The sequence below is a fragment of the Sturnus vulgaris genome, chromosome 2 (genome assembly GCF_052056855.1).
Source record: "Sturnus vulgaris isolate bStuVul1 chromosome 2, bStuVul1.hap1, whole genome shotgun sequence".
NCBI classification, from domain to species: domain Eukaryota; kingdom Metazoa; phylum Chordata; class Aves; order Passeriformes; family Sturnidae; genus Sturnus; species Sturnus vulgaris.
In genome coordinates, this window is record NC_142244.1 from 108158173 (window position 1) to 108181898 (window position 23726).

At 37.2% G+C, this 23726-nt stretch overlaps 1 protein-coding gene across 2 annotated transcripts in view; it reads left to right on the forward strand.

Annotated features, from left to right (window-relative positions):
- The window catches only part of IL1RAPL1 (interleukin 1 receptor accessory protein like 1), a 682566-nt gene extending 669550 nt beyond the window's left edge, over window positions 1-13016 (forward strand). For both annotated transcript variants that reach the window (XM_088160340.1, XM_088160341.1), the window contains exon 11: window positions 858-13016. In XM_088160340.1, the coding sequence (XP_088016466.1) occupies window positions 858-1576 (719 nt within the window). In that variant the 3' untranslated portion in view covers window positions 1577-13016. The remainder of the gene's footprint in view (window positions 1-857) is intronic.
- The last annotated feature ends 10710 nt before the right edge of the window (window positions 13017-23726 follow it).

The following is a 23726-nucleotide window of genomic DNA, read 5'->3' on the forward strand; positions in this document are numbered from 1 at the left end:
TTGAGTAGTAACTTCTATACTGGAAAAAAGTAGTGAATTATGTCTCTGTCCACTGTAGACAAATGCATAGTGGATGTTCTTGATAATTCTCAGAGAGTGAATTCATTCTAGCTGATACAAGTAGATCTTTTTCATATTTCTTTCACATATTCCAACAGTAATGTTATTGTCAGTTGTTGTACTATTCATATTTTCAGAGTAACCATAAAGGCAGCCACTAAGTTCAACACCTTTAATGAAAGATGAAAGAAAGGATGCTTGATATAGACAAAGCAAACACAAAACATCAAATAATCTCATGAATATTTTTTAAATCTACAGCAAAGTAAATACTCATTTACAGGAGACAACACTGTTTTTATGAATGTGTGTGGCAGAGGCATAAAAGAAAAACAGAATCTAAGCCTATGAAAAAACTTAGAGTATCATTTGAGTTTGAGACTGAGGTCCTGAAGCACATGGCTGCTGCTCTGTTGTCTAATTGGGTGACATGATTGTGAAGGACATATTTGTTCCAATAGTGATACAGGTGATACAAAGCCAGAGCTCATGAACAAACACTCACAATCCATACCATATGTGGGAATAGGTGTTTTGCAGGATCACAGAACTGCTGAGGTTGGAGGGGACCTGTGGAGGTCATATTTTCCAACCTCCCTGCTCAAGGAGGTCAACATAGAGCAGGTTGCTCAAGATGATGTTCTTCCAGGTCAGCCTGGCACATTTGCAATTGATGTTTTTGCATATTTCAGTGAGATCTTCTGTGAGCAGGGATTTACCTCTGTTGTTTCTCACCAGTGTATGAGATCAGACTGTTTTCTCAGATAGTTTTTCTGAGCAATTGTTTTGTTTTGTAGCCTACATTGAAGATGTGGCAAGATGTGTAGACCAAAGCAAGCGACTGATCATCGTCATGACTCCAAGTTACGTGGTAAGAAGAGGTTGGAGCATCTTTGAACTGGAAACAAGGCTTCGAAATATGTTAGTCACGGGAGAAATCAAAGTGATACTGATTGAATGCAGTGAACTACGAGGAGTTATGAACTACCAGGAGGTTGAGGCCCTAAAACATACCATCAAGCTCCTCACTGTCATTAAATGGCACGGACCAAAATGCAACAAGTTGAATTCCAAGTTCTGGAAACGTTTACAGTACGAAATGCCTTTTAAGAGGATTGAACCCATGACAAACGAGCAGGTTTTAGATGTCAGTGAGCAGGGGCCCTTTGGGGAACTGCAGACAGTCTCCGCAATTTCCATGGCTGCTGCCACCTCCACTGCTCTTGCCACTGCCCATCCAGACCTGCGCTCCACCTTCCATAACACATATCATTCACAGATGCGCCAGAAACACTATTATCGAAGCTATGAATACGATGTACCTCCTGCTGGCACCCTGCCACTTACCTCAATAGGTAACCAGCACACCTACTGCAACATCCCCATGACACTAATAAACGGGCAGCGGCCGCAGACAAAAACTAACAGGGAGCAGAACCCCGAAGAGGCTCACACAAACAGTGCCATACTGCCCCTCTTGCCACGGGAGACCAGTATATCAAGTGTCATTTGGTGACCGACACACAAGGGGCTGTCAACCCCCTTGAGTAGGAGCAGAGTCTGCAGTCTGGTGCCTGGAACTACATCCTCGACTGCTGCTGTTAAACATGCATTACAATCGATAACAAACGAGGAAAAACAGGGTCTTGTACATATGTTTTTGCAATTTCTTTGTAGCATCAGTCTTCCTGTTTTACCCATGTCTCTTCCCATTCACATTTTTGACTTTGTTTTATATGTCATTGGAATTTGTATATTTACATTTTTTTTAAATGAAGAGACTGCTGTATAGATAGGAAACTTTTTTGCTTCATTAGTATAGTTTTAGACTTTTTGTTTGTTTGTTTATAACCTCTCTTGGGAATGCTTGGACGAAGCTATGTTGATATCAGAAGCACCATCCATTTTGTTGGCCTGCCTAGCCATGCCTGCTGCAGCTCACCTTTTTTGGAGAGTTTTTGTTCTTAGAAGGACCCCATTGCTCACTGAGAGCTCCAGTTTCATTTCTACTCCCGTAATGTGCACTGCTCCTTCCCTGCCCTTACAAAGACCCCCATTTGGGGTAACACTACAGTCTGATCATCTAACATGTAACTTGGTAGATACCTGTCAAACAAGAGAAAATACCCAATCTGTATCGGTTGCTTCACAGTAGTCACTAGAGTGTGTAGAAACTATAGCCGGTTTGGTTTTTGCTTTCTTGGGTTTAGTTTTTTTTCTTAATTCTTATTTTAAGAATGAGTTGGTTGTATCTTTTTTATAAATATGAAAGCAACCCTATTTTTAACACGTCCTGGAAAAAATATTTATGTGGTTGTGGATTTTATTTTTTAAGCACTCAATTTTTTTTCTTTCTCAACTTTCAAAATCCTGCAAATAACATTTGCAAATGTCAGGCGAGTAAGACAAGTGAGGCAATAGACACTGAAGTGCAGAGTCCTGCTGATATGTACAGTGATGACTTCCAAACCAAAGGGGAATAAAAAAGACAGTATTGTAGATGGTTTGTCACTTTGTATTATAGAAAGTGTTATTTTCAAAAAAAAAGAAGTAAGAGCAAAACATTATTTTCCTGTGGATTTCAGAGTCCCTTGTATTTTAATGTTCCAAAAACTGTATTTGCTTTAAAATGATATATTCAAGATTAAGAAATCTTCTTTCATTTGGTTTTAGCTTGTAACAATAAATAAAATTTTATTAATTTCAACATGATTTCAGTAAGAACTCAGGCAGAAAAAATGACGTGAAATATACCAGAAATATAATTGTTTTCAGAATAAACTTTATTTATACAAAATTAATATTTAAATCAGACCTGGAAGTATTAAAAACAATTTATTCACTTTAATGAATAAATAAATTAGTTTTATTTTTATGTATGATTCTCTCTTTGAGGAGTTGCAAATAATGCATGTACCATGGCTGACAGGGAAGAATAAAAGCCCACCACTGTGTTTACCTCCAGACATCTTTGAAACAAATTAAATAAGCATCTTGCTCATGTTTTAAGTAACAGGAAGTCCTTTCTGGTTTTAGAAAGAGAGAGGAGTGGTGCAGGTCTGTAATATATTCAGGCCAAGCTCTCTGCTAGTCCCTGCTGGCAGAAGCAGAGGAGCTGGAGTAGAGTTACTGGTTGCAGCACACTGTCAGAGAGCCTTGGGTTTGATTTACCCTGGCAGAATCGTAACTGGTGTCCTGGCAAGCAGACCTTAGAGCCTATTTATGTAGTTAATTAGCTTTAGGCATTTTTATGGCAGCTCTGAATGATATTGGCCAATATAAGGGAGGTTGTGGGGTTTGCCCATCATGATTGTCACAACGAGAAAAGTATAGATTATAATATTTTGGTTTTCTTAATGAGAAACGAGTGGAGAAGCTGCAGTTTGGGGGATGTTTGTGGGAGCAATCCAGAACTGACAGTGTGGGAGGAAATGACTGTGCTCCTGTGCTCCTGTTGTGAAAGTCAAGAAATCTCAGTATCTGCATAGGAAGCTAATAGACCTTTGAGGTGTGCACTGATTTTTATTTGCTAAAAATATCTATTTCTCTGAGACTAAGCTCAAGTCCTTTTCTACAATCTGTTCTTTATTATAGTGTCTCTGGACATGTGCCAAACATCCACAAAATGGAAATTAGGCTGCCAGGTCACATAAAATTTTGAGAGCTTTGCACTTCTGCTTTAAGAAAACTATTATTTATTCGCTCTTACAGACACCTGTCAGGCAGTGATGGCATTTTCCTTCATTCATCTGGATGCCTGTCCTGGTTTTCACTGGGCTGAGGTGGGGAGAAGGGGAGGGATTGACTGAGTGGCAGTGTGGTACTTAATTTCCATCTGGGCTTAAACCATGACAGTCCCAAATAACCCAGGATCCTCTGAAAACAATGCTTTTTACTTTTTTTTTTTTTCCCCCTTTACATGCCCTGGTGTAAAGACTGGGATGTGGAATAAATGTAGGATGCAATTATTTGACCACAATCACATTTAAACAATTGGTAGGTCTTTTCTTAGCCACATGGGAAGTACTTTTCTGTTTTTCTATTTTTAGTGTAGATTTAAGCACTTTGAATAGCATGATTCAGGGATTGACAAATACTATTTGATATTCTCACAACTTAAAGAAAGCTTTTCTTATAATGTTTTGTCATAATATTAAATATAAGAAAAATAAACAAAACAAACAAACAAAAAAAAAAAGATAAACCACAAAACCTGAAATAAGTGGACAAGTTGTGGCTTTAGAAACGTTCCTCCATATATTCCTCTTCTGTGAACAGCTCTGTGTGGGGAACAGTGAAGGAAAGTGTTGTGTGTTCACATGCTCTGTGTTTGACAAAAATTCTGTTGGAATGTAAAATAAAATGGAAACAAGCAAACAAACAAACAAACCAAAACCAACAAAAACTGTCATTACCCTAGTCCTTAGGCCCCATCATTTTTGGTGAAGGTGTTTTGGTTTTTGACAATGCAGCCTGAACTGTGCATGCAATAGCCACATATAAGGTTTAGCCATAAGCAAGTAGCACTTTATTTTAAAAAAGGTACAGTGTGATGAGCAGAAAAACTGACTCTGCCTGGTCAGTAACTTTGGGTCTGTATGTGGATTCTATGCACGTGAATTATCCAAGTGTGGTGCTCTGTCTTTATAAGGCTCTCTCTAATCATGGTAGTTTGTGTTATAAAAAGGAGTCTTGTTACACAGCTTGTGTAAATTCAGTATCTAGGTTCTCCAGACGGCACATATACCTGGACAGAAATGGGAGACTGTATAGAATGCAGCTAATTATTTTGAAGGCAAAATGCATTGCTGGGTCTGATTCTGTTCTCAGTTACAGCGCTATGATTTGAGAGTAAATCTAATAAATCTGAATGAGTGCAAGATTGATTTGTGTGGGAGAAGAAAATTGGAAAAGCAAAGTGAAAAGAAATTCATACTTGCAGTCTGTGACAAGCTGAAATCTTGGCTGCAAGGAAAGGAACAGTAAAATGCCTTCTGGATTTTAATGGGGACCATTTCTTACCTGGTAGCCAACATCAAACACTTTCCATATGATCTGGTTCAGAGTTCAATACTGTTAGGCTTAGATGCAAACTAAGATCTTTTTATTACTGCACAGCTGTGAAAACAATGTGTATTTTAACCAATGGGTGATAATCAGTTTCAAAAAAGTCAGAAAGCTTGTTATACCTTCCTGATCAAAATTCACAAAGTTTTATTTGGATATTTTGCATTAATGACCCATTTAAATTATAGATGGAATGGTGAGATTTGGGGAAAAGTGGCCTAGTTAACAAGATTCCTTCATTTTTAAACTAAAAAAAAAAAAAAAAAAAAAAAAAGAAAATATCAAGATAGTAAGCCTAAGGAGCGTTTAATTAAAATCCAAAGGAAGAAACACCACAGTAAAGTAAGCTCAGAAATAGAATAATGGCCAATGGATAATAAAGGGCAAAATACCCACTTGCTTTCTGACTGTATTGTGGTTTCTTTTGTCATGCAAAGCTCTGTACTCTGGATGACCTACATCAAACAACTGCTTTTTTGGAGGCCATCCAGACAGATCAGCAACACAAATGTGTCCCCGTATGTCTAATACACTTCCGAACGATTTTGTACTTGTTGATAGTCTAGCACAGAGAGATTTTTGTTTGTCTCCTACTGTTGTTATAAAGAGGATGGCAAAAATCTGTCAGCACTAAAAAAATCTCTGTAACAGACTTAGTTTATTAACTAGAGTAGCTATATTCCTTCACTCCCACTCCCTATCTGGTTTGCTGTTATTAGAACACTTTTTCTAACCCAGCTAAGAAACAGGTTAAAGTGGCTGGCAACAGAAAAAATGTGAGCAGCCTCATAACAATGAGTTTCCTTGTACTATGAGGGCCTCAAGTTCCTTTTTTTCTTTTTTTCTTTTTTTAATATAAACACATCTCTTCACTTCCTAAATAGCCCACTGAGTGGAAGTTGAAGAACTCCATTGTGTCTTTGATTTCAGATTCACTGAATTTATCATGGATACTGAGCTGTTGTTTGTGATGTAATTCTGCTGGGCCATTTGCCATTGACTCTGTCTCTATTCTCCAAGAAGACTTTGGCAGCATCACACTTCACCAAACAGCCTTGACTTGATATTCTAAAACTCATAGTTGTTGCCCTGGGGAGTAAAAATGATGAAAATGTTTCAGCTACTAAAAATGAATGATTTTTATTGAGGGTTCTTAAAGGGAAATATTCAACTTGTAATTACAACCAGCCTCATCCCAAAAGCTTATCAGCATTCTTAACATTAAATAGCTAATACCTTAAATAACATATTTTCAGAAACATTCAGTAGTCAACTCAAATATTTTTATTTGGGAGGACTAAGAGTTACAGTATTCTCTAAGATCTAAATGTTAAATAAAATTGATTAACTAGTACTGAGCTTATAGAGAGAACAATTTTTTTTCTTGATCACTAGTATTAGGAAAATAATTTGAAGCAAAATGCAAGAGCTAAGAATTTGAGGGAGGTATTATCGATATATTTTATAAAGGCATCTCTTAACCATCAGATGTCAAAAAGAACACACAAATTACGAAAAAATAAAATAGATGTGTTTTTTACCTTCTCTTTCTCTATTAATCACATAGTAGCTCTCTCTCTACCCTCCTCAAAAATAAAAAGTTATCCAGGAACAACTAAGACCCACTGAGCCCATACTCTCAAACACATTTTGTGACAGATAAAGCAGTGCAAGGCAGAGCAGGCATGTCTACAGCTGAGAAGCTCCACGGAGGGGAAAGTGTGTTCCTGTGCATGGAGGAGAAGGGCACGGGCCCCTTTGGCCTCGAGTTTAGTTACTCCTGAGTCAGGTGGCTGCAGAAGGAGCCACGGGCTCAAGGCATCCCCACTGTCCTACCTGCTGCAGGCAGCACACAGGGAAGGTGGGCAGCAAGTTGCTACTGATGTTAATGAAAAGAAATGTGAGGGCTATCAGATGTCGAGGGACAGATGCCCTATGGCAAAGCAGCTGGAAGAGCAGGAACAGCTGACAGTATTTCCCATTTGCTCCATGTTCAATGTAAACTCCAGCACCGAGCATAGAAAAAGGTCAGCTTGCTTGGTTAGTGTGCAGTCTACTAAATGACAGCTACAGAAAATTGCCATCTCAATAAGGTAACACCACACCTGAGCACCCTTGCAGGAATTTCCATCTCATCCTGCCCCAGCCCATCCCATCCTATCCCAGCCCATCCTACCCTGTCCCATCCCATCCTCTCATGCCTCTTTACCTTGCAGACTGAACTGGAGGTACAAGCACTAAAAGTCTGCTGTAAGACTTGAGTTGGGGTCCATTCAAAAACTCTTTGCAGAAATGTTTAGGGTGAGTAGATAACTTCTTTCCTGAGACTTACAGAAGTAAATATTTGAGCTGAAAAAAGGCTGTTTTTTGTTCTCAATACACCATTTTTCACATCCACATAGACTGCTCATATGAAGCAACATCCTGATCTTATTCTGATCTTCTCTGAGGCAAAAAGAAAGTCTTGAAAATGTCAGTTATGGGCTCAAGATATTCCATTAAGCTGCAGTTTGCACACACACATTTGAAACATACATAAAGAAAGAAAACCAAATTATCAATGCAATTACTTAATCTTTTTAACCTGGGTTTAGAGACGATTCTTTTTCGAGAGAAGGTTGTTTTATTCTGATGTTTTGTAGGAAGTAAAGTAAGAGACTTTTCCAAATTTTCTCTCTGTTCTTTGCATGTCAGGTAAATCACAGATTTCTTTAGGAAATCACATTATTCATTGTAAATTTAAAACACAAGTGGCAATGAATTTACAGACATACAAGAAGTTGTTTGCCAGAGTTAATATTCTCTGGTGAACAGCTCGCTGCAGCCCTAATTGAGTTCTTAGGAACGTTTTTGTAGAAAATTTAAACAATTAGCATTATATGTTTACCTTCAGCACCACAGATGCACATTTGTCATCTTAAGACCCAGGCAACTTCAAATGGAGCAATCATGTAAATACAAAGCAGTGAGGAGAACAGGGACACAACTGTCTCTCCATCTATCTTAGCAAAACAGTTCAGTGACACCAGGCTCCTTCTTTGAGACCACTACTCATGCCTACCTCAGCAAAACACATGAATCTGCAAACTGTGCAGATATCTGGGACAAAATTGTTGCAATAACCACTCTCAAATCTTAGTTACATCACAAAAAGCACTTTATGCAATTTTATTCCTGTACATAGTTATTTTAACTTGTAACCATTTAACCACAGAACTGTACAACAAAACAAAATAAGTAGCACTCAAAAAAAGGCAAGGAAGTCCCAAAAATCTGGTTTTTTCCATAGCAAGATATTTCACATGTGCTGCAAGGAGATGACAGACTTGTAACCAAGCCATTGCTAGGGATATTGTGACACAGATACATTGCTGGCGTGACACGAGGAGAGGCATAGGGAAGATATTTATTGGTCATGTTTTGACCAGGTAGGTTAACACAACTAGCATTCATCTGGTCCTTCTGCCACAGAAAATTACAGATATCTTTTGCCTTTAAACCCAAATTTAGCAGATAATTCCTTCATCATTTGCTATCTGAAGCCACTTATATAACCTCTTTAGAGGTAGGAAATGTGTTTTTTTCCTAGCTAATAGGACCTACGTGAATATCTGCCAAATTTCCTATTGTAAATAATGGTTTCAGTACCATTTCTCTTATTTTCTCCAATTACTTCTTCATTCTTCTAAATAAACGAGCTTGTGAATAGCTCTCAGTACCACAGAGCAAATACCATTACTACGTTTTTTTAATGTTGTTAGTTATTTGAAGAGTGAGAAGCAGCAGTGAAGATGCTATCTGCTTGAAATGACACTTGCCAAGTTGTTCTTTATGGAATGCTCAAGAAAAATTCCCTTTTAATCATCTTGGGCACCCTTCCAGATATAGAACTTTCAAGATCCCCTTCAGACAGCAATCTAGAGCATAAGGAGTTGGACACAGACTGAGATGCACATGCATTGGTTATTTTACTAGAACACAGACATCTACCCCTTCTTCCTCAAACTCTTACTGTTCTTCTGCCCTAGATAGTAATTTGCTATAATTTATTTTACATGTCCTGTAAAAATATGACCTAGGATATTTTTATGTTATTCAGAAAACTCATAAATAGGTTACAACATCTTCATCATAAAGGTTTGCAGCTTTGTTAATGATACATGTTCAGCATGCTAATAAAGTTCAAGAAAGCATCTGCCCAGTGCTGGGCAGTGGTGAAGCAGCACCAATTAGTAAGTGGAGGATGCTAAAAGACAAAATACTAATCTTAGCTTTTACAGTAAAAGGGAGTTAAATTATCTCCCAACAATGCATTTAAATATCCATTGCTGTCGCTCATGGCAGTTTTGAGCCACCTGTGAATTTTGCAAGAAAAGCACACTCTTAAATTCTGTGTAGTTACTATTCTGTGCACCATTTCATAAGTAAATCTTTTTATTAGCATATGGTACAGTCTGCACCTTCTTCAGATGACAAGAAAACAAAATGACCAAAAAGATCTTTAACAGAAAGAAAATATGTCTATTTGAAATATTAGAAGAAAAATTTAATCACCTTCTCTTTCATAAAAAAAGCTGAGAAAGTAATAAAAGGAAAGTAATTTGTCTAGGGGATTTAGTTTCTTTAATTTTATTTAGTTACTTTACTGATCTCAGAAGGACCTGACTGTCCATAAGCAGAATGCACAGCATAACTCAAGCAGTAACAGTCCCTTCTTGGGAGCCCTCTGTTCAAAGTTTATCTTGATAAAGCACTTTGTTAATAAAGCTCTCAGCTGGTCTTCCATAATCTGAGGAACCAGCAGAGTAGAATTGCTGTGTAGCTGCTATTGAATACATGCACATACATTGAAGATATAAATGTCTACTTACCATCTTTAATTTTGTATTGATGGAATGAAACAAGGAAGTGCCGTACTAGGCTCTGGCACCTTTTATCTTGATTTTCTTAGTAGTTGATTAAATAAAAAAATATTTCTACTGAAATCAGCAGAATTAATTGCAGCTGTGTTTAACTGGTGCAAAATAAAGAGCAGAATCAGGCCCAGAATTTGTGAACATGAATTTCTGTCTATTCTGCAATTTAATTGGAGTTTCAGCATCACTCATTTTTCCAAATGTTTATAACTATTGCCATACAAATCATAAATTAACAAATGCATTCTTTTCAAGGTTTTCTTTAAGGCTACAGGTATGACTATAAACTGGAAAATATGTCTCTTCTTTAATACACTTTGTTCAAAATCATTAAAGTTAAAATTGAAGCACTAAAGTTAAATAGAAATACATCAATCTATATTTATGCCTATTGTATATTAAAGATTTTACCTAAAGAGATTAACTCATTTATTTTCTAAAAAATTAGATGGGCCATAGCTAAAAGGAACTGCATTTTTGTAGTAATACTATACTTATTGCTGAGACGCAGGAGAGTAATGATCGAAATGTTACTTAGTTTCAATGTATGTTACTTTAAAAAGAACATGGTTTATGTTAACCTAACTTTTGGAAAATTCACCAAGCCTGGTATAAAAAAATGAAGAGCTTATTGTAATAGCTATAACATATTAAACATTTTTGTACTTTCATCAATTTTATTCTTATGGGAGAAAAGACATCACTCACTAAATATGAATGCTGCACATGTTAGCAATAGAAATATTGATTTTTGTAACTTTGCACTTGCCTTAATTTTCAACACATATACAAACACAAATAACACATGGGGTGGGGAGGGGGAAGAGGATTGAGAGAAATAAAACCCACAAAGTAGGCAAGTTTTACATTATTTAATTAATAACAACACATGATCTTTTTCAATATAATCCTTGTAAAGAGCACATGATGCCATAAGTTTGTTAAAGCACAAGGTGTACTTTGTCTAGATTTAAAAAAAACCAACAAAACAACACAAAACCAAACAAAAAACGTTTTGGTGAGATTTTGATTTAGGTTTAAAAAGTTGGGTGTTTAAAAAATCTTTATTACTTACATATTAATATTTTTGTATGATAATATACGAAAAAGGTTTTAAAACAAAACAAAAAACCCACTTGCTTTATAGTGTGCAAATTTTAGAGAAAAGTAAACAGGGTATGTGTCCAATTTGTAAAACAATGTTCTCCTTTCAAGATTACTCTTTCACTGACTAAATGCAAGGTTATGACAACTTGAAATACTTTTTTTTTGTGAACTGACAAAGAAAAAATAAAGCAATGTGAATAATTTGCGTATGCAAATTTATTTTTTTTTAAAGAAATTGTTGCTGGTAGCAATGCAAATTTAACAGCATGGTAGGGAAAGCTTTGAAGGTACCAGCTCAGTGATTTGACTGGAAGGGCATAGTGGGCCAGAGCATAGGCATTGGATTATCTGGCACAGCTCCCCTGGAGGCTGGAGCTGCTCCAGCTTACACCCACTGAGAACCTGACCTCTAATATTTTCTTTCTTCTTGTTTTCTCTTGTTCTGCTGTTTTATCTCTTAAGGATATTTTCTTCAGGATAGATAATTTTTTTTCCGTGTTCTCTTTTATCTTAAAAACTCTAAGGATTATGGTTATAATCATTGTAAAGCAAGGAGTGCAGTCTCATAGCTCTCTGGGGCAAAGAGTTTGTGTGTGGGTGGCGCCTATGTGTTTGATTTGTTACAGCATTGCTCAACTTTTGTGACAGTTTAGCTCCACTGGAACCACAGGGTGACAGGGGAATAGAATAACGTGGTGGGGGATAGAGCAACATGGTAGGGAATAATTTTTAGCAGTCCATGTGTGTGGGTGGTGTGTTTGTGTGAGCATCATGGAAGACCCTGACTGATACAGAAACTGTAGTGGAAGAGAAGGAGCTCAAATCACAGCAGTGTTGTCATTGTACCAATGAAAGCTAATAAGAAAACGTCAAAAAGGGCATTACTGAAAACCTGGATGGATGCTTTTAATTTTTTACGTTTGTTGAATATGACATCATGCCTGGGTCAGGACAAATTCCATCTTTGGGTTTCTGAACAGACTGTGAGCTTTGTGGCTCTCTTCTAAACTGCAGTGGTATGAATCATTATCCAAGGCAATGAGTTTATACCCATGTTACACCACTCAAGTGAATTGCAATCAGCTTCTTTTTCACCAGCCTATCAAGACCCTCATCTTCTGAAGTCCTGAAAGATGCAAGAAACACTGAATTTGTTTCCACTTTTTCGTTATTTTTTAAAGCCGTGGTTCTCCTCAGATGCCAGGGGAATTGCTCCAGATTTGAGCCTCTGTAACACAAGAATTTGGGGCCTTGCAATAAGAGACAGGCACCAGTGCACAGCAGCTCTTACAAAGGTCTATTGTATGCCATAGCTAGAGCTTAAGTTGTCAAAAGGGCTGGTGATCTTCTGGCTCCAGAAGCCCAGGCCATACACCTGTGCCAGGCCTGTGTCTCTGCAGCTCATGGGTACCACAAGACTTTTAAGATGTGACAACTGAATTGGTTTACCTGCAGCAACTCATATTTAAATGCATTTTTAATATTACTGTATTTTGCAGCTGCAGTCTGAAGTCAAGATGAACTTGAAAAAATATTGTTTCTACACTCATCCTTTTGAACTTTGTCTGCTTCATCTACTTCTCATGAGATTTTTATCTTTGCTATACAAAATATTAATAAGATCATTTGAATAAATGATCATGGTTTCAGCAGTATCAACACAATTCATTGGCCTGGTATGGTGGCAGGAAATGCATTTAGCATTTGATTAGACATCATAAGAGTTGTGATTACTCAACTACCAGCATGTGACATGCACAGAAATATGGTATCCACTGTAAATTCAAAAAATATTTATGTATATTTAGTTACATTTTTTAAATATTGCTATTTAACAGACATTAATAAAAAAATTGAAGAACATCATTCTCTATTCTTTACTGCATTACTCTGCATTCCTTGCAATTCTTAGACACATGACTGAGACAAATACAAGTGCAAAAATTTTATTAATTGCTGGTATACTCTCCTAAATTCATGCATGTGTGAACAGGCTGGGAAGCCACATAGGGCTTCATGCTTGAAGAAGAACAATCACAAGAAAAAAGTAAGTAAATAAGACTATTGCTTGAAGAGTGCTGGAGTCTTGGTTTAAAAAAAAGTTAAAGAGAAAGAGAGAGACAAAAAACCAAAAAGAATAAAAGCACCAACAAGCACTAATATTGATCAAAATATTTAGAGTACCTCTGGACATCTTTCTTGGATTCCCCTGACATGTACCACTTAGAGTTATTCTTATAATCAATTGCATTAATTTATTAAATTCAATTTTTCCTCTCTTTATGTACACTTATTTCCACGTTTTATTTTTCCCAGTGTCCTGGGGTGACTTTATGATGTTTTATCCCAGTATCTCCATCTTTCCCTTCGAAATTTGACTCAAATTAGGACACTCAACCTATGCTTTTAATTTTGAAGCAGGTTTTTTCATAATTATTTTATTCTGCATAGATAATTGAATTTTCTATTTAATGAAAAAATAAGTATCATTTAAGTACTAAGTTTGTGCTGTTAGGAATTTAGTGTTGTATCTGTAGTTGAAACATAGGTTTATGAGCAGACCTGTGAAATGCAACTATTCACATGCTGTGAGCCTACATGTCAGCTACTGGACCAGGGAGATCAGAATGTCATTTGAAGTAATACATACATAACTGAACCCTAAATGCTCAGGTATTTACAGTACCCACTGAAGTGCAAATAAAACTGTTGTTTTCAAGGAAAAAGCTGTTTTATTTCAACTGGAGAAATTTAAGAGAAGGTCTTCTGTTAAAGGAGAAACATAAAAGACACCCTGATAGTCATATACTATAAAAGGTGATGCTGAGAAAAAGAGACATTATGATGCAAGATAGATCTGTAATTGTAGTGTAAGTTTTCAAAATTGCTCCAAAAGGTCTGGGAAATACACCCTCACCTCAAATAGACTCATGGATTGTACGCAGGTTAGTTTCAAAGGTCGGTGAATACAAATGCCAAAAGTAAAAATGAACAGTAAACGTATTTTTCTGCAGAAGGGGAACTGCAGTACTGAGAATAATGCAGAGGAGATGAAACAGTAACGTAGAAGAGATGTCCAAGTGCATTGTCTAGAGATTGAAAAACGGGCTCCAGAAAATTAGTCAGAGATCTTTAAAGTGTTTTACTTTCCAGTTGCATGCAGAATGGGTTCATTCTTTTAAATCAATATGCAAAGCACAAAATCAAATAGCTATTCTCTGAACGCTGATGAACCTTACCCAGGTCAGCATGTTCTCCCTCCTTATACTGCAGGGAAATAAGCACTGAGCAAGGTAAAGCTAGGACAAAGCCTGGGCCCCTTATGATTACTTTATATAGCACTCTCATTTCTGTCTTGAGAAATTAGGTGTTGACTGTCTTCAGATTTAGTGTTGGCTGTGGTGGAGACAGCTGTCAGAAGCAACACAGCCCAAATATTTGATGTGGGAATATACTGTGGCTTTTCTGTCAGCAGCACTGGATACACTGCCAACAACAAGCACAAGATTTTTGTTCTCCAGTGAGCATCATCCTGCAACTGATAGCAGCACCACATCTACTGGAGAGAATGGAAAGGATACAAAAGCATTAAAGGAAGGATATATCGTGAAAAAGGGTGCAAGAAAAAGAACTATTGCTCCTATGCTGGTTGGCTTCTCATCCCACATGATAGATAAATTCCTAGTTGCCTCCTCCAGGCCTTTCTCAGTCCTGGTTTCTGTCCCCAAATGAATGAGATCCATAAGCACTGCTGAACCACAGCATTTGAACACCTCCAGGCACCTTTACACTCCCCACTGCAAAACGTGACTTCCTCCAAGTTAACTTCCAAAACTCCCCTAACTGTAACTATTTATTATATGTTCTGCTTGGCCAGAGTTTTGTGTCTACATTTGTGTCTTCGACTTTTGATTTCGATATCCTGCATTTTTAATACATCTAAGAGGACATTTTTCTTATGAAGGATTGGTTGTAAAGCTAAAGAGTATAAATTTGTTTGAATGTACAAAAGAGAAGGTCTTGTTATGTGGTTGTTTGACCTTGACTGGACAACAGGTGCCCACCTCATCTGGATAGGGGAGGTTAATATGAAAAAAAGCTCATGTCTTGAGATAAGGACAGGGAGATATCACTCATCATTCCTCCTCTTCCCATGCAGGGCCACAGGTAATGGGGGCTGTAGTAATTTCATTGCACATTGTCTCTACTGCTCCTTTCTTCTCAGGGGGAGGACTCTTCACACTCATCCTGTTCCAGCATGGGTTGCCTCCTGCAGGATATAGTCCTCCATGAACTTCTTCAGCATGAGTCCTTCCCATAGGCTACAGTCATTCACAAACTTCAGCATGGATCCTTTCCTCTTCCCCTTCCCTTCAGGAGCAGATTGCTCCAGCATGGGTCCCCCATGAGTGTACAGACTCTGCCAGGAGCTTACTCTAGCACAGGCTTCCTGTGGTGTTACAGCCTCCTTTGAACATCCATCTGCTCTGGAACAGGGTTCTCCATGTGTTTGGGTGTTTACCTGCTCCATCATGCAGCTCCTGGAGCAGGGGCACAGCTGCCACACCATGGTGTTCATTAAGGGCAGCAGGGGAATCTCTGCTCTGACACCTGGAGCACCTCTTTCCACTTCTGCTTCACTGGCCCTGGGTGCCTGTAAATCTGTTACTAAATATTCTCACTCCTCTCTTCTCTGGCTGCTGTAGCTTGTCGCACATTTTGGATTTTTTTCCTTCTTTGCTTTGCTATCCTGGTGGCACTGTCACCACCACTGGTGGGCTCAGCCTTGGCTGGTGGCACGTCTCTCTTGTAGACTGTGCCTCTGTCAGACACGGCAGAAGCTTCTGGCAGCTTCTCAGAGAAGTTACCCCTGTCATTCCCAAAAGTTACCCCTATGGCTCACCTGCTGCCAAAACCTTGTCATGTAAACCCAGTATGAGTAGTGTGAGTTTGAAACTGTAGTAACACAACATGTCATGGTTTTAAGGCTGAAACCAGGACAGAAGTGCAGCATTTATTCAAATGCCTGAAATGACAGAACATACTCTTCTCAGCAAATAGTTAATTAGCAATTAATGCAGTCAATAAATGCCTGGGGAAAAATCTCCTTTGGTTATTGGTAAGTAAAATACAGGAAAAGATAGCAACCTAAACAATCATTTACCAAAAAGATTTTAGCATCTTCTAAAGGCACTCTTTCAAGCTATGAAGTTTTTTAAAAATCCCCAAAAACTGTTTTCATCCATAATAACTTTGTAGAAGTTGCCTCAGTCTCTCTGGTAAATAATTACAATTTTTAAACTGATTAAATAAATATTTATATTAGAGATTAGAAGGGGTTTCAAGGATTTATTATAGACTCTCTTTGTTGTAAATAGGATGAAATGGCTCTGATCTAATCTCCTGAGTAAATAACAGATTTTATAACTTTTAATTAAAAATGGGAGAAGTGAGATCATTTTAAATACTAAAATACCAAATACAGCCAAAAATACCATCAAGGATTTTATTCAAAAGTGACAAAAGACATCCGATATAAAAAAACCCCAGAAGAATATTCTATCCTTGATTTCTTCTTTCTTAATAAAATAAAATGCCAGTTACTGACAGTTCCCATCAGAGATTTTAATGTGGGACTGAGAAATGAGGTCTGGTCTTTAAACTTGTATGGACCACTTTGCAAAAACTATTGTGGTTTGAAACTGACTTAACTTTAAACAGACAATTTTTAAGATTTTATGTCTAATGTGTTTTATACATCAGCAGAATCTGGACAACAAGGAATAGAGTTACAAAGATTTTACTTCAGTGTGGAAAGAGACAACTTTGTTCCTGAAGAGATTACTTTCACAGGTCAGAAGTTTTTATAACTGTTCATCCCCATATTAGTCTTGATTTTTTTTAAAAGTCCACTCAGAAACAACAGAAAAACAGTTGATTTTCCTCCTGACTACTACGTTTAGGTCACTTAATCATATGAAGGAGAAACTTTCACTCTCTTTCCAGAATTACGAATGCATTTACATTGGTTGTGAATTAATTTCCCCACTCATTCTTCAATTGTGAAATTATTTCTTGGGAAATTTTTCTCCGTTGAGAATCCTGTTGTCTTAAAATACTTTGTAGGATGTGGTCACTGTGTAAAATAAATTGTGAAGGTATGAAGTAGAAATGTAAAGCTCCTCTATTAGTTATAAAAAAGGCATGACACAAAAGAAGTCCAAAAAAGGCTTGGTACCTACTTCAGAAAGCTCTTGAAGGTGCCACAAAGCAAAAATGAAGGACAAAATACAAATATTGCATTAGGAGAAATGCTACTGGCTGTCAAGTCCAGTCCTTACTATAAGCATCCTAAGTACTCAGTGTGGTACATTTCTTAAACTTAAATCCAAGTAGTTTTTTATTATAACTCTCTTAAATTTATTGTTCCAGGCCATCAATTTCTACTGTTCAGAAGTCATTATACATTTATCCTGAATATACTTTTTCTGTGCCAATTTTGTGTCTATGCACGATAAATTCTCTCATTTTTTGCATTTACTCAGAAAATATTGGGTATTTTGTGTCATCCATGTATCTTGGCCTTTTTAAAATTAAGATAAACAAGAAAAGACAGTCTGGTCTTCCCATAATTCTCTTCCCCCTCAACATCTATGAGGTTTCTCAGTGATGGTTCTGGTGTAGTACGTTGTTGCAGATCTACAAGAAATCTTCCACCAAAGCTTTGCAAGATGTCACTGATGTGTCTATCTCTATTTTTCGCATGTAGTTTTCCTGTTTAATAATTCCTGTTTATTTCCTATTTAATAATTTTCTTATTAAAATAATCTTTTTTTTTTTTTTTAATGAATGTCTAGAATGACCAAGAATTGCCTAATGATGAACTACATAATACTCTATACAAATGTTTTGGGTTTAGTCTATTGTTTGTGTGTGGTGTTCTTAGATTTACTCATTGATAGTGCATCTCAAAGCTGTGAATCAGAACTTTTCCAACTTAAAGCAAGGGCAGGATGAAGACTGTCCTCAATACTCATCTAAGAGCTTCATTACCAACCTCTCCTGACTAAAACATTTGCTTTCAATATAGTCCAACATAATCCTTTTTTCCTATTATTTTATCAGTTTGCTGTATTGTCTAATAATTTCCCATGCATGTTTTACTGAAATCTGGATTGATAAATGTCATGACCCAATGGTGGTGTTTGGTAAATTCTCATTAGGCTGCAGAAAGACACCAGATCCCATTGTCAGGGAACTATTAGTCTTTATTCTACAGTCACCATAACTTTGAGAACCAGCCCACTGTTTAGACTGGAAAGACACTGGTTAACAAGCCCTTAAATTTGTACAATAGATTTCCCCAGGAGTGGAGGCAAACAAGCCCTTAATTTTGTACAGTACACTTCAGTATTCACCTGTTCTGGCTCACAAGTCAGAACACACCCCCATAATCCCCCAGCTCCCAGAGCAGGGTTCAGTATGCAGTAAGGGGTAAAATATGACACACATGTTTTCCTCAGAAGACAAAGAATGTCAGCAGCCCTTAGATCACATATTGGTCCTGTATTCAGCTGTTGTTATCAGTTGAGGCAGTTATCAGCCTTATAAATTAATTAACAATTCTTGGTATTTGACTTCATGTGCAAGTTATTTAGACCTTTGGAATGGATATCTCCAAATTGAGATATCTCCTAATTGAGTTTCACTTCAGTCTTAGATTTAGTAATTCTGCTTGCCTACTGTGTCTCCTATTATTTTGGGGGATAGTTGGCTGTCTCTTTCACCAATCATACCAGATAAAATACAAAGCTTTAATTTATATTCAGGTTCATGCCAACACTGCCTTTAATCTATGCTCTATCTTTACTGTATAGCAGGAGTGAGGGTAGACAATGGACACTTTTTTGGCCTTGGTCATTTATAAGATTATTTTTATAGCATAAGTTGATTTGCAAGTTCTAAATCAGCTTGACTTTTGCTGTTGTTGATATTATCTGACCATAGATTTTTAAGTTTGCTTTGCAAATATGTATCTCATTTTTTCTATTTCTTAGTGAGATTTTTTGTTTATTTTTTAATGAGGATTCTCCCAGCAACTCTTCTGCTTTTCCCTTCACATTTTCTAAATGTATTTTCACAAAGCTTCCTCACTTTGGTCACCTTGAAAGTAGCAAAAGAAACGGTGACTGGCCCATTCTTTGGCCCTGGGGCCAACTTGTGCATCGATACAATTAAAACTCTTTGGCATCCAAAAGAGATGCCTTATCCAAATTGTCTATTAGGAACAATCATGCAGACTTGCTTAGGCACTGACTAGGAGAGCCCTTGGTGGCCCAGAGTAAAATCATGCCAGAGACCCTTTTAACAGCATGAGAGTGAGATAATAGAGCACCACAGGCAATGTTTAATTAACTCATGTAGATGAGTCACTGCTCCCCAGCTCTTCTTGCACATTTCCTGCAAACGAGGACAGAAAGTTGTTAATTCTCACGATCTTATACTGAGTTTTACATATTTTGGAGTGTATCTTAAAGTGTAAATACTCTAAAAGAAACATTTTGGGATAGTTTTACTAGGCATTCTAGAAAAAAATGCTCAATTTTTAAATTTTTTTTTTTGGGGGGGGGGGTTGTGCTTTTGTCTTGTTTCAGTTCATTTGTTTGTTTGATTTAATTTACCAGTGGAGAATGAAAAAATATCACTTACTACTTGAACACAAGGCTTTCAATAAAAGGTATTCTGAACCCTGATTTTTATTTTCTCATCATTTCTGTACCAGAAATAAGAAAGGTGTTTTGAGTAATTTCCTCTGCATATCCAACCAACTATTGACCTAACTTACAAGTAATCTTGAGTGTTTTTCTGGAGAAAACAGAGCTGGAGCATGAACCAGCACATATGCTTCTCATAGGCTGCAGGAATTTCTGATGTGAAGTATCAAACCATGACAAGTCATGGATCAAATGAAAGCACAAAATAACAACACAAGTAATATTTGAAACGTGCCTTTCATGGGTTTGAGAGAACATCCAACTGAAATAAAATAAAAATTAAAATTAAAAAGTTAGAAAACAAAGCATGAGATTTATTGTGTGCCATTTAAAAAGGAGACAGCTAATTCACAAGTTGAAACAAAAATACATTTTTATTTGTGCAATATGAGAAAAAGAAAGAGAGGGAAAAGGCTGATACATGTTAGCAAATCTTTCACTTTGCATTTGAAACGCCAGTCATTAGCCTTTTTTGGGATTTTCTTGTTTTGTTGGAGGTTTTTTGTTCTATTGAATAAGCTTTTCCAGGACATATTTTTATGGTAGTTCTATTTGAATCTGTTGAAAAGAAGTTTGAGTAACCTTTTTTTTGTTTTTTTTCCCATGAGGCATTTCTCTGCAGTGGAACTATTGAGATGCTACCTTGTGTAACTATTTGTAGATAAGTTTTAAAGAGAGACCACTAAAGATATTTTCTTTTGATTTTAACTTGATTTTCTGGATTGCTTAATAATTATTTTATTTCGCATATCTCAGTCCATGCTGCTATGGTGTTTTTGTTTGTTTGTTTATTGTGAAACTGTTCCTGTAGAATCTTGGATTTTCTCCCTATTTTCATTTGGTGAACTGACCTTGGCTGACTGCTGTGTACCCCCAAGCTGATCCTTTTCTCCCCCTCCGGAACACAAGGACAGAAAATTTAATGGAAGGCTTCTGTGTTGAGAGAAGGACAGGGAGAGATCAACCCCCAGTTACTGTCATGAACAAAAGAGATTTAAGATGGGGAAATCAGTTTAATTTATTCATTTTCAAATCAGAGTAGAATAACGAGAAGTACAAACAACTCTATAAACACATCTCTGTTCCTCACAGGCTCACTTCTCTACCTCCTCTCTCTGAGTAGCCCAGGGGGCCTTTTCCTTTCCTCCAGGATGGAGTGGCTCCCATGGGAGACAGTTCTCCCAAAGCCTCTCCGTGACCCTTTCCCACAGGCTGCAGATTTCCGTGCCCTGCTCCAGCGTGGGCTCTCTCAGGGTCACAGCTTCCCAGCCACCAGAGCCTTGCCAGGTACACCCACTGCATTCTGTCACTGTGATCTGCCATGAGGGCAGCTCATCATTTTCTGGAAAGCTTTCCTGTGTCTCTTCTAAGTTGTCATTGCCTGTATTTGCCAAGAAAATATTGCCAGTTTGCAGAGGTTCAGCGCTTATATAAATCAGCATTATGTTGAAAGATGATTGCTGCTCTCTAGAAAGCACTGATTATCTAGGTTTAACATCAACCAAATAATCACAGACAAAGAAATACCAATTAAGGTACTTTTAACTGAATTTTGACTCTTCAGTGCTTCCCTTGTAAAATCTGTGCACAGATGATTCAATATTATTTTGGTTTGCTTCACCCAGGGGGAACATCTAGCTTAACCCCATACCACTGTTTAGAATTTCTTTTTTGGTTCTTTGTGTCTGTGTTTACTGTCTTTCCACACAGGAGGAAGACCTTTCTAGTTATGGAATGTACCAATGAAATGCAAATTATCCTAGTGGTCTAAGAGTATCCAGAAATCTAAGATGAATGTACCTGACATGTCCTTGCCACCTGCCACTGTATTGAACTAAACTGAAAGGGGGTAAGAAGATGGCACCACAATAAGGATAATTTATGATGTGTCAGGCATTATTTTAAATCTTTTTATCTTCTGTCAGCTTAAATCAGATTCTTGAAAGGTACTGGGTCAATGAACAGAACTGCAAAAGTACCTATATTAATTATTTTTTATTTTTACCTATGAAACCGGATCATTTCTGTTACTTATTCAGAGTATTATCTGTTAAATGTGGTTAAAAATGTAAGATTTTATTTCTTCAGCTGTTATAGGCAGCTACAGCTGTGTTCAAATGAAGGTTTCTCCCCAGAAATAAACAAAACCAAGTGCAATCTGAGGCAATGATCCAATTTATTGATGCCCTCAGGTTGCCTAGGTGCCACAACTGACTCTAAATGAAGGTAATGTGACTATACAGCTGTCACCAAGGGAATGGGAAATAAGTGGGGTTCCAAAAATATACAGAGGGGTACAATTTGAACAAAGAATAAAGGAGGTTGGAAAAGACTGATTTCGGTACCTCAAGTTGGATGGGGAAGGAAAAACAAAAGTATCATTTTGTTAGCATGCTCTGCCCATCGCTGGGTATTTCAGTGTCACTGTCACTGTCAAAGCACAGGTGTATGCTGGGTCCTTATGGAGGCATTTGAGACAGCTCAGGAGAAGTTAATCTCAAAATGCAGACTGACAGTTCAATGCCCAACTTTATGGTGCAGTTACCTGGCAACATTCACAGCCCTTCCTAAGGGTTTATGTTCTTTGCACTGAACAGGAATAAAACCTCCTATTTAAGAAGGAAAATCACAGAAAATAGCACACAGAGTAATGAGCATTTATGCCAGAGGATACAAAACTGTGAGAACAAACATATATAATAAAATGTGCCTTTCTCTCAGAGTTAGACATTTCCCTCAGGTCAATATAGATTGCCTGTCCCCAGCAGAAATTTATCCCCTGAGCTCATTTTCTATGAAAACTCCTTAAACTCAGACTGGTACAAGGGTTTTGGTGGCTTTGCTCTTTTCCTCCTCTGCTCCTGCCAAGGGCAATGGGACTGATTTAAGCATTATCAGGTAAGAATTTTTGAGGCTGGATAGATTCCTTCCGTAGAAGCCATTCTACTTCATAAACAGTCATTAAATATTCAGTGGTCCAAAGAAAGAATGGGAAAGATGACTTTGTAGCCTGTGGATAAGTATCTTGTTTATGAAGAAGATGTCCAAATTCATATACCTCCTCCCTTCATTCCTTTCAGATGTTGCCTAAAGTTTGCAGCTTCAACCTCTCCAACAAATTAACTATTAGATTTTCCCAACCAACATGATACAGCCAAAGGCATTGGGTCACAGAATGTACTGAGGGTTTTTTAAGTGAATGCAGCCTTCCTCTTGATTTGTGGATGGAATTCTTTGTTTTGGTCGCATATTACTTCATACACTTTTCCACAGCAGTTAAATAAAGTAGTAAAATCAAATTTTCTTTTTCAAAGTCAAGATAAAAATACTGCTGGGGATTTTTTCCACATTTTTTTTCTACTTAGAGATTGAGAAAAAAACCTGGACACAATTTCTTTAAGGATTTGGCATCAGATAATTGCTGATTTTTCAGAAGTCCCTGATGACTTCATTGTAAATCCATACAACGTATGCCTGGATGGGGCAGAATATGAGATTAATACCTGAGAAGAGATACTTAACCATGCAAAGATTTCAGTGGGAGGTGAGTACCCAGAAAATCCTTTAGGTAGCATGTCTGAGAACATATCTCAAATAGAAAGGATTTCTTACAGCCTTGATTAAAGGTTAGAAAGTCCCTAGAGTCCTTCTCTTTTCCTTATACTACTTTATTGTGCTTTCTTCAATTTAATTTATTTGTTGTTGTGAAGTTCGAAGATTTTCACAAAAATCTGGCAGACACACTTATTCATTAATTTACTAGCCTTAAAGCTGAGAAAAATTCTGTAGCTGCTTAGGCATT